The sequence below is a fragment of the Condylura cristata genome, unplaced genomic scaffold (genome assembly GCF_000260355.1).
Source record: "Condylura cristata isolate star-nosed mole 26May11 unplaced genomic scaffold, ConCri1.0 scaffold00013, whole genome shotgun sequence".
In the NCBI taxonomy this organism is placed as follows: Eukaryota; Metazoa; Chordata; class Mammalia; order Eulipotyphla; family Talpidae; genus Condylura; species Condylura cristata.
In genome coordinates this window covers 36,814,840-36,827,537 of record NW_004567114.1, presented here as the reverse complement: position 1 = coordinate 36,827,537, position 12,698 = coordinate 36,814,840, and the positions used below count along the sequence as shown (strand labels likewise).

The window sequence follows — 12,698 nt, the reverse complement described above, 5'->3', positions numbered from 1 at the left end:
CTGGCTTTCTATGCCCACTTAACATCTTGAAGACATCAGAAGCCTTCAGATTTCTTTCCCACCCCTTACCTATCTCCCCCAAAACCTGAGCCACATTTCAGTGACTGGCACTGCTATCCATTTATTTACATAATTCAGAAATCTATCAGTCCTTCCCCTTCATCCTTTGCAATCACTCTGTTACCAAATACTGTCTATCTGACCTCCTAATGTCACTTAAGTCCAGATACTTCTCCCCATCCATGGGGCTTAATCAAGTACTACTATCTATTGCTTTGTCTATGGCAATTTACCTCATAATTACTCTGTCAATGTCCTCTGGCTCCCACAAGTTAACTCCCCATTCTACTCCCAAGTTACCCTGCTCCAAAAATACATAATTATAAAATACACACTAGTTCCTGTATTGGATCTGGTAATTGTTAGAATAAAAACAAACCTTTTTACATACTACAAGGCATCTCATGGTTCTAGACTCATACTACGCCACTCCAGACACTTGTGTTCTTAGTCCTCTCGTGCTTCCTATTTTCTTCTGCCATTCTTTTCCCTCAGAATGGTTTTCTTTGCTGAATTAACTCTCAACTTCACAGCAACACTTCAGGGAAGCTTTTATCCAACAATCCAGCTAAATTAGAGTCAAAATTATAGACTAACAGTACTAATGTCTCTTATGTCATTTGCATATTTGCAATTTTATATTTGTGTGTGTGTGTGTTTGTGTGTGTGTGTGTGTGTGTGAGCTTACTATGCTCTAAGTATTATTGAAATAGGGACTGAGCCTGTCTTTGTTATATCCCTAGTACCTAATTTAACACATGGTATATTGGATGTTTGGTAAATATATATGGTGAATGAACAAAGTTTCTTTTTATTTTAACCATATCCCAAATATCCTGGTTTAAGGAATCCCTGAATATATAGTTTCACACTAGAACTCTCTCTCTCCTTCTTGCCTTTCTCTTTTTCTACTTATCTACACTTCTGCTCAAAAAGAGAGTGCTTGCTTTAAAACAGGCCCCAAATTCAAATGCACAGAAGGCCCTGGATTCTACCATCTGCAACTAGAGGTAGCTGATGAACTAGTGAGTATATGTGAAAAGAGGACAGCCACATAGTGCAAACTGCAAGATGACATTGCCAATTCATCTGATTTTTTCAAGACAAATAAAAGTTTAGATTTTCCATTAAAAAATCTACCTGTTAAATAATAACAAGGTGTTGAAGTGTTATTAAAAATATTACAGACTATCACCAAACTTCAACCTTTGGGCTACTAATTTGTACTTTCTCCGCCCCATTCTACTAGTGTATTTTCTTCTTTAAAGGAATAGAATGACTAAGCACATTCTCTTATTTTTATAATTTCCATATAAAAGAGCTGAGTTATAACTTAATACCTGTCAGCATCAGTTAAAATGAATTCTGAGTGGTAATTTATACTTTATGGGAAATTTATGGTGTCTTAAGTCTAACTGAATGCAAATTGCATGTCATCCTTGTCTGCCTGCCTTTCCTATATTATGTATTTCTTTAGGTTAGCTACCATTCTAAATTTATTTTAAAGGAAATTTTGTATGTTCTTTAATACCTATCACTGTTTTATATGTGGCCAATGCTAAGTGATTTGGACAGTTGAACAATATTTGGATAGTTGAACAAATTTGTAGTAGAGGTTTAAAAGTAGTTCTGTCCATTTGAATAAATAAAAAATAATTGTCAACTGAGAAAAGTAGAACTTTTCATCCAAATTGTGCTAAGTAAATTCAAAACAAAACAAAACAAAAACATTCATGTATTTGTAATTGGTTAATTTTAATTTTGTGAAGGGATCTATTAAAGTAGTAAAATTTCATCAGTTGCTGTGAATTAGAAGTCTGAGAACCTGAGTTCTAATGAAGATTCTATTCTTTTTGGTTAATTGATGCTTTCCAAAGCACTACTTTTCTGGGTCAGTTGTTTAATTTGTAAAATTTGTAAAGATCTTCGTGGTGGTATCCAAGATACCTTTAATTCTAACAATTAGACAGTAATAAAGCTATTGAAATTTGAATTTTTAAAAAAAAAACCTTTTTTCCCCTTGTTCTGAGATTTCATATAGTATCTGTGAATCCTATCTGAGATATGAAAGTCATTTTTTAAAAAGTTACACATAACATAATCAAAGTTAAACTTACTTAGGACATAAATGTAAGTGTTTAAATGTGTAGGATCATCTGCTTTCTAAGATAAGATGCCACTGATATTTCAAATCAGTGTGTTCTAACATTTTACAAAATTCAATTACAGTCCCTCCTTCTATTAGTATATTGATCACACTCTTATTCAGCTTCAGTCTCTCAGCATATTAATGCTTAAGTGATACTTTCTTAAACTCTTATACTCTTTCTTCAGCTATGGTGTAAGATTTTGTACAATTGTTTATCCTATCATTTGGGCTACTTTGAAGTAATGCAGCACACTCTAGGGAACATATGGATTGTATTCATTACAGCCTCAGTTTAGGTATTTTCATTGGACTTTTTTTCACATCCTTTCTCTCATTTTGCAAGGATTTCTGTGGGTGAGAAAGTTCAGCATGAGAGTTGAGGCTGTTGAGTACTAATTGGCATGTTATTTAAAAGATCTATTCTGGAAAGGATTGGCCTTCTAAAAGCATTTAACAGCACAATTGACCACAAAAACCTAAGTCAAAATAGACTACGTAGTTATGAATTTGGACACTGGGGGTAATAAGGGAAAGGAATATAATTCCTTGAATTCTTAATAACTGATCTTAAGCAAGAAATTTAATCAGTTTCTCCAATTGAAAAAGGGAGGTGCCTACCTCTTAAATCCTAAGATTAAAAAAATACTGAGAGTAATAAATAGTGAAGCATAGTATGACTCAAATGTTATTTTTTTTAAAGATTTATTTATTTATTCATACAGAACTGGGGTACAAGCCAGATGTGCAGGCGTGGTGAGAGGCTTCACCAGAGACAGAGTGGGGAGCAGAACAGATTGACGAAGTACACTGCTGAGGGGAGCAGTGGGTGGGTCAGGAGAGGTCTGTCACGCCATGTGGATCACCTCCCTGGCCAGGAATCGAACCTGCACTGAAGCATGCTGTGGCTAACTTGCAGTGCTATGTCCTAACCCATTGCACCATCAAGGAGGGCCTCAAATATTATTGTAGAGAAAAAAAGGAATATAAGAGCATTCTAAAATATTTCCTTCTGTCTAGCTTCTTTCTTACATACAAACGTTTGGCAATAGAACAATCACTTTTTTCCAATATTTGGTAATGCAGTGATGCCATTCTTTCTTTATTATATAATTAAGGTATGTTGGTAGGTATGGTTTTCATTTTTCAAATGATGAGCTGAGGCTAAGGACTTGTCCTAAACCACAATAGAAAGAGAAAACATTGACAGGTCTTTGGGCTACACTACTGCTTTTTCTGTCATACCATGGAATTAGTAGGTTTTAAGAGAATGTGAGAGAGATCATGATCACTGATTACACAATTACTGTCTTTAGTAAATAAGATAATAGCAGAATAAGCATTTCTTCTGTTGCTTTCTCTCCTGGGATGTTCTGTTACTCTGATACATTCTGCCCTTTTTTTTTTCTCTACATCACTCACATCATCATTCTCCAATGAATCTGGCTCTTTATCTTTACAAAAAGCAATTCTTCTATATTCCATGTTCAAAAAGCATAGGAGGTATGATGAAGAATCAGTAATATGCAAAGGGGATTTAGTTTTGGAAAAACTTTCAAAAAATAGCACAAATTCAACACAATTTCAATTCAAATCCGTATCCTAAGGAGTCTAAATCTATAATGTATGAGACACTCAGTTTAGAAATACCTTAGCATAAAATACATTAAATAGTGTTTCTGTAGTAATCAGTTATATTTCAGAATGATTTTCAATAATAAATGCTTTTTCTTCTTATGCAAAATTAATACATTCCTGAAAATTTTATGTATCTCTAAAAAATACCTCTAGTTAAATAAGGAATATAGTAAAGATATCTAATAGTCAACAAAACATAAGAAAATAAAGATACTAAAATGATTCTAGGTTATTACATTTTAAAGAGATAATTTGCCTTCTGAATATATTTTTCATGGGCAGTTAAAATTCTCTGAATCTCAAACTGTTAACTAGTTTGTACAACATATAAATGATACTTCCATTAATAAAACAGTATTTATCATCTTAAAACAAAGGAAATTACTTGAACTACGTACTATCAAAGACCTAATATAAATATATCTAAAAAAAAAAACCCCACCAATATTCCCCATAAACCTTGAATTATAAGTCCAAGACACCTGGGTTTTGCTTCTATTCAATTTCCTGTGAATTCATGAACAATCCACTTAATAATTGAAGCTCAGCTTTGTTATTGTAAAGTCCTACTGAATTAAATCTTTAGGTTTTCTTAGTTCAGAAGAAACCAGGGACATGCTGCCAGTTGTCTTCTCCAACCACAGTCTTACTGAGAATATTTATTCTCATAACAATGTCAAATGACAGCACCTACAAAGATGACAGCACCTATCAGAGAAGCTCACCTGAGTCGTGGTGTCCAGCACTTGTACTGGGGATCAGTCAACTAAGCATGCAAAGTTTTAATTATTTACTATAGTCTCTTCAAAGGCATAGCTCAAAGCCTCATCATAAATCACACTTGGGATGGCCCCAGGTAAACAAAGACACCCTAATCAGGCAGAATATTCCAAGGACTTAGAAACTACCTTTCTAGATCCAGGCAAAGAGCGCATGTTTCTTTGCAAAGTGCAGAATTTAGACAGCTCAGGCCTACGGAGTTATTCCTTTACTGTATTTTCTTGTTTCTCTACCATTCTTCTTGAGAAAGAGTTCTTCATTCTCTACCAAGTCCATTCTCTACCATCTTCTTGAGAAAGAGTTCTTGTTACGCCATATTCTTTTCATGTCTGAAATATTATTATTCTACTGCCATATTTGATTGGTAGTTTAGGCAGCTATGTAATTCTAGATTAGAGATAATGTTCCCTGAGGCTTTTTTAAGGCATTTATCAAATTCCAATGTAGTTATTGAAATTTGAAAGCCATTGTGGTTTCCTTATCCTTTATGAGTGACTTGTTTTTTCCTTATTAAAACATATTAGATTTTTTTTCTTTGACTCCTAGTTTCTAAAATTTACAATAATATCACTTTACATGATTCGGTTATTCATTTTACTGGACATTGAGGAGGCTCCTTCAATTTAGTAACATGCATTCTTTAGTTTAGGGAAATCTATTCGTTGATTTTTCCTTCTGCTGTTTCTGTTCTCCTCCTAAAACTCCCAATATCTAAATGTTGTACCTCTGCAAAAGATTCTTCCCTTATCTCTTCTGTCATATTTTGGTGATATTTTTGCTCTACTTTTGGGAGCAGATTTACTTAACTTCCTTCCCTTCATGACATTTTCATTTCTAGTAGCATGTTTAGTTTTTATGAGCTCTTTCTTTATTTTCTGAATGTTTTTTATTAACAACATCTTTTTTTTTGTCATGAGTGAACTATATTATTTCTCTGAGATGATTTTGTGAGTTTTGTTTTTTACTTTCTATATGATATCAATTTTGTATTTGTTTTGATCTCTTTTCTTCCGTTGAAAACTTTTGAACTACCTGGTTATCCTTGGCTGTTCATCATTAATAGTGGAAGATCTAAGGAGGTAGGTAGAGCATGTACACAACATAGAGTGATGTGACTCAACAATTTGTAAGAAACCCCTAATGCCAGTATATTTAGATATTTCCTGTTGGATTGATCATATTCATCAGGGGTAAAATATTTTAAACCTTCAGAAAATAAATGTCTAATTTAAAGCGTTTTGAGAACCTAATCAAACAAGACAATTAGGGCAGGAGGTAATGCCTGTACTTGGTATTCCTCATTATATCTTGCTTGTAATATGGTGCCAAACTCTCAGCTCTGCTTGCCATCTACTATCAGAACTTTCAAAAATTCTCCAAAAGAGCCTTTCCAGAGAATAAACATACAGATATCTACAGAATGAAGAAAGATCATCTAATCAAGAGAGATTTAGGGACTTGAAGCCCCTAACAGCTTCTAGCTACTCTTATGTAGCTATTCCCACCTCTCAGTAGTTGTTTTTCATGGGTTTTCTGCACTTTTGAAGATTCTGAGATATATGTCTGGCTGCTTCTCAAGCATCTTCACTACTGATAATTCATCTTTCTAGGATAGTCACATTTTGGATTGGGGTGCTCTAGAACACTCTCAGTCGAGTGATGCTAGAATGACTTAAATTATACTTGCAGTTTATCACAGTGAGGAGAAAGAGTAAAATCAGCAAAAATACTCATGAAATCAATTACAGAGAAAGCCAGGCACAAACTTCCAATGTCCTCTCCCAGTGAAAGTCACATCAGATGTGCTTAATTCCTTCGAAAATGGGAACAGAATTAGTTAATGTATGTTTAGTATTAACCTGGAACTTCATTTAATTATAAATCAAAACACCCCAATTTAATTGTATAAAATCATTTTAAGCAACTTAAAAGAAAACAAACTGGCCCTCGCTGGTGGCGCAGCGGGTTAAAGCACAGCACAAAGAAGCTAAAGCCACTTCCGCATGAGTTCTATCCCTGTCTGCCCGGGAGGTGACCACATGGCGTGGCAGACCTCTCCTGACCTGCCCGCTGCTCCCCTCAGCAGTGTACTTCGTCAATCTGCCTGTTCTGCTCCCCACTCTGTCTCTGGTGAAGCCTCTCACCGTCCCTGAGCCTCTGGCCTGTACCCCAGTTCTGTATGAATAAATAAATAAATCTTTAAAAAAAAAAAAAAAAAGAAAGAAAGAAAGAAAAAAGAAAACAAACTAAGCAAAGAAACTTAAGGAAAATAAAAAGCATTAGTATCCTAGAGAGTTACTCAAAGGTATTCTAATTTATGTATCCTAAAAAAACAGACTACTGTGAATGAAAAAAAAATTCTTAAACTGAAGTAGCATTGGTTATCAGCATTGATAAGCTTGGAAATGGTGCTCTACTCTCCACAGAAACTTAAACAGTTGAGGTGGAACCTGAATAACTACCTCTATGAAAGTAGACCATGTAGTTGGATATATATACCTGTTGATTGATCATGAAGAGATTATGTTCATCAGAATTCATTTTTGCTTAAATTCTAAATTTTATATACTTGAGTTCTGTAATAAAGTTCCTATTTTCAGTCAATAAAAGTGGGAAAAATTGACAGAAAGCAAGTCTATAAAAAGTGGTCAATCCATAAATATTTCAATAACACCATCCCTAAGCATCATACATCTACATGCTATGGAGGACAATAAATGAAATACAGCTCCAGTGTAACTCTTTTTTGAGTCTTGGGATACCTGTATTAAACTTCTGTTAGGTAACATTCACACATGTAAATATAATTTTCATGCTATCAACTTATGCGTATTCGGGATCTAAATGGGAGAGAAAATATGAAGTCTGCCTTTTAAAATGAAAAAAAATCACTTCAGATAAATTATAATAGGTTAAATATTATAAAATAAAGTATGCCAATAATTATATTTAAATTTCATAGATTCAAATATGAATCACTATTTTCTATATTAGGAGTTCTGCTTTACATGTTGGATAAAGGAAGGCTATATCATGAAAACCATTTGATTTGCATCAAGCCATATAATTCTTAATACTTTTATAGTGAATAATATCCTTTTATAAATGACCCATTTATTATTTTTTCTTGTATTAAGAAATGCCTGAAAAGAGGGTTCTCCCTCATGGCACAACAGTTAGGATGCAGCTGCAGCCTTTTCAGTTCGAGTTCTCTCCCCAGCCAGGAAGGTGATCCACATGGCACAGCAGACCTCTCCTGTCTCACCTGCTGCTCCCCCTCAGCAGTATACCTAGTTCATCTGATTGTTCTGCTCCCCACTCTGTCTCTGGTGAATCTTTTACTGCCCCTGCAACTCTGGCCTGTGCCCCAGTTCTGTATGTATAAATAAATGAACAAATATGTTAAAAAAGAAAAGAAATACCAGAAACAATATAGCCCACTTGCTATCATTTGGCATGTAGTTTAGATGTTTGTTACTTGCCTTTCTAAACTTCAAAAATTCTACCTAAAGTATGTTTTTGTTTCATAAGCTATGTAATTCTTTTTTTTCCCTTTATCAGTAACATTTTATAACATTGTGTGTGATTAAGGGGAGTAGGCTCACAACTCCTTGGATGCATTTTACTACACCATTCCCACCCTCAAAGCACCCAGGATCCTTTGTCCTACACCGTTGGGTCACCTCCCCACTTTGTTCCCAACCCAAATCTCCTTCCCCTCTAGCAACTTCAATTCTTATGTCATATTTCTAAGGTTTGTTTTGGTTTAGTTTTGTCACATGAATTATATAATTCTTGACATTTTTTTGACAGTGCTATTTTTTTTACTCAGAATCTTGATGTTAGCCATATTCTATAAAATATAATCTGGTAATATCAGATTATCAGTTTCGACTTTATAATCTAAATGTGATTAAAGAACATGATTATCCTTATGTGATGCACTGTTTAACATAAAATTTTGCAAATTTGGGCTGATAACTGACCTTAAATCTTTTCCTATTCAGTTCAGCTTCCTCTCCCACCTATTTATTAATATCATCCCATGACCTATAATCTATTTTATGGATTACCCCTTCAACCCTGTTCTCATTCTCTTCTTTGTGTCTTTTAAATGCCTTCACTGAAGTTTAGCTTTTTCCAAATGACACTTCATGCCTTATGAACCACCATCTCAAATTGTGGGAAGAACAATTAGCCAATTTTATGTTTCCCGATACTACTTACTAATGTTATACTATCATCATTTTTCTGAAATCTGTGCCATCTGATTAGATCATCATTGGCTATAACAGTAATTTCCACTTTCCAGAATGAATCAGCACAATGTTTTCTTCTGGTCTGCTCTCCTGTTATATAGATCTTTGTGAAAGCCCTTATTGATAGCCCATTCACTATCTCTCAGTCACTGCTTTCTCAGAGCTCAGAAACCCTCTGTTTCTATTTGAGCAACCTAATAGCATGGCTACATCTTGGATCAACTTTAAAAAATGGAGCAATTCTTTCTAACCAGTGTCTTCTCTTTCCTTTATCTTGAATTCATCTTTTGTTTTTCACCCTCATTCTAACTTTACCTCTGAATGATTGGGAAGCATCTTATTGGGTTACTAGTATGTCACTGGTACTTTGCACAAAATAGTAAACAAAGTATAACAAAACTGTAAGAATTATTAGAATATAAAAAAATGGTAGTGAGTAATTGGGGGTAGTTTTCTGTACATTGTTAGCTTTCTTCTGGCGTTCTTTGCACTTAGAATTTGTTGTCAGTCAAGTCTAGTATTCCTTATCCGTTGACTTTTTGCTACACTTGTATGGTTCACCCACATACCCATTTCTTCCTCAAAAATAGTTCCATGTTTTCAGTTCTAAATTATTAAATGAAAGGTACAACTTCATTATTTGAACTTTTGATAGTGGTATTTATTTTTCTGTTAGATGGTTTTAATTATAAAAAATAAAAGAGACAGACTTATATTTACTCTGAAATAAAGCAAAGCTTTACTGAGAGAGGAGACTTTAGTCCTTGTGATGTTTCCAGAGAGGGAAATGCTCTCAATCTTTAATATAGTAGTCAAGAAACAAATATCTCTGTCTTTATGGTAGACACCATCTCTCATATTCAGGGATGTTTTCTCTGCAAATCCCTCTCCTGCAAAGACTTGGATCATGCAGAAATCTGCGGTATTCATAGAGTATTGCTCCCAGCAGAGATTTTCCACTGTTTCATATCTTCAAGAATAACTCAAATACTTTACTATTTTGTGCAAAGTACCAGTAACATACTAGTAACCCAATAAGATTTTTCCTAGTCATTCTTTACTTTTTGTAGAATTTAACAAGGGCTGTAATTTCTTACTTTTACCTCTGAAATTCTCCACTGTGTATATGTATAATCTGATTTTTTCTTTTTTGCCTATTCCCTTGCCCACCTCTCTTTTCTTCACCCTTTGTGCGTCTCCATTCTATTAAATGTTAATGTATCATATTAAGTTGTTTTGGTTATTGACTTCACAATCTACATTTGTTCAAATGTCTTCTACTTTTGAGTTTCAGCTATCACCCCTGTTGGTGATCATAATTTTTCTTGTTATATCTCAAAACTTACCTGCCTTCTTAATATTTCTGCTTATGTGTAATAAATTGTAAAACTTAAAATCAGTTCCACAACCTGATTCTTACCTAATGTTTTATATAGTGTTAAAATGTTTGTCACTGTGGCTGCCATCTTATCAGTTCTTTAAATTCAAAATCTGGGAATGTGGTAAAATAGCATCATTCAAATTCAAAATCTTTTAGTCGGAATTTATTATACCATCTAATCCATTTTCTACACTGTCTTTGAAGAAATCCCTCAAACATAAAATCAAAAAGTGTGTGGGAGTTAAAGCCTAATGTTTTAGCACTTTTCTAGATTTATTTATGTATGCATACAGAACTGGGGTACAAGCCAGAGGTTCAGGGGGTGAGAGGATTTATCAGAGACAGAGTGGAAAGCAGAACAGGGAGATGTACCGAAATACATTGTTGAAGGAGGCAGCAGGTGGGTCAGGAGAGGTCTACCACACCATGTGAGTCATTTCCCTGGCAGGAGATCGAACTCGTGCTGCAGTGATTGCAATAGTTTCATAGTGGTGTTCTTTAACCCACTGAACCATTGTCACTGAAGAAATCCCTCAAACATAAAATCACTAAGTGTGGGTAAAGCCTAATGTTTTAACACTTTTCTATAAGGCCTCCATGATTGGACAACTGCTGACCCCTCAGTTTTAATTTATGTTATATTTCCTACACTCACCCACACAACACCAGCATACCTAGTGCTTTGACATGAATTCACTGATCATTTATGCAAAAGTTTTCTGAAAACAAGTAAACTGGGCAGTATGTCAGGGGTTGTGGCTCTAAGTGTGTAAGTAAATTATGGTCTCTCTTAAAAGGGAAATAAATGCATAAATAAATGCCATAGAGTATGGTTAGTAATACAAGGATATAGGGTAACTACGGTACTTAAGGTAACTATAAAGGAATGTACACTCAAGTAAAATCTTGAAGGTTGAGTTGAAATTAAAGAGTTGTAAATAATTTAGAATAACAAGATCACAAGATTAAAGGTTAGTGATAAAAGGATATAATGATGGGAAAGTGGAGCTAGATGATAAAATATCTTTCATATATATCAAAGGATCATGCCTTAATCCTGGATAGCTTATCATATTTACTTAAAAAAAAAAGAAATTACTCCATGATCATAATTTTTTCAGGCAAGATTTATTGATGGTTGATAAAACTAGAGAGTGAAAGGTTGAACAGTAAAAGATATTTACATAATATCTAACTTTCCAGTGTAACTATTATAGCATGAAAAAATAAGAACTTAGCAGAAAAATGTGGCAAATACTACCTTAGCCAGTTGATCACTGTTAACATCATGGTAATGGGACAAATTAAGCTCAAGACTGTGAAGAAAGGAAGTTTATTAAATATGACATATGTTTTTGTGTTCATTTTTCCTTTTTACTATTTCATTCCATTTAAGGGAAAATAGTCTTTGTAAAACAGTCAGGTAAATTCATATTTAAGTAAGTTCTGTTTTAGAATAAGACAAGGATAATACAATGAAATGTATTATAAGTGAGAAGCCAGCTAGCATGATGTGAGGCTCATAATAAAGTTCAATAAGTTTAAATATATAAAGTTAGTAATTTAAATTTAAAGCTTTTAACAGGTTTTTTATTTATTGTTTTAAAACTTTGGAAGCTTACCTATATTTTCTTGTTGATAGTTAACTTTTGTATTTCACTTGCTATGCATTATTACTTATAATCTATCATTTTATAACAAAGTCAAACAAATTTTAAAGTATTATATTACATGTGTTTTCAAAACTTTCTTTTTATTTTCTGTGTGTAGGTTATATGTAAAGTCAGATGTGCCACTGAACTAGACAAACACAGGTAAGTTCATGAGTAGCAAAATCTAAATTTTTTTCACAGTAGACTAAGGGAGTAGAAGGCTTGTTGGTTGAGGGTACCTCAGCAACTTTATAGAAAATTAGTTAGATTGGTAAAAAGGAAAGTGAATTAACTCATAGTTCTCCCACTTCAGCCAGTTTGCTACTTAACACCTATCTTTGCCACTGCCCAACTTGGTTGTGAGATGTCACTTCAAGGGGTACACAAATATTAAAGTTAGATGATGTTCTTTGGAAATCAAATGTATAGTACACTTTGCTATAATAAGTAATGTCTCAGTACTGACTAGCCTCGAAAATGAGATTGCTAGGCTGGGAAATCAGATGAGTTTCAGAGAATTCTCATTAATTTCCCAACAATTCATTTAAACTCTCACTGCTTTGATTTGATAATCTACTATAATCTCCTGGATATTGGATAATTTCAAGGCCCACTTTGGGTTTTGAATCATATAATTATTTTTATTATTTAACTTAAGAAAATATTGAGGTTTGATTTCTTTAAGCTAAAATCTTTGTGCCTTGGTATATACACTTTAAAAAGTTTGCTTATTACACAATTCTTTACATATTATCTTCAATTTACCTTATGCAAATTATCTC

The 12,698-nt window shown here is 33.8% G+C and overlaps 1 protein-coding gene across 1 annotated transcript in view; it reads left to right on the top strand.

Moving 5' to 3' along the window:
* GPR137C (G protein-coupled receptor 137C) overlaps window positions 1-12,698 on the top strand; it is a gene marked incomplete at its 5' end in the record, with an annotated part of 56,093 nt that overhangs the window by 16,350 nt on the left and 27,045 nt on the right. Inside the window, one exon of the mRNA XM_004682095.2 lies at window positions 12,035-12,078. Coding sequence (XP_004682152.1) covers window positions 12,035-12,078 — 44 coding nt within the window. The remainder of the gene's footprint in view (window positions 1-12,034; window positions 12,079-12,698) is intronic.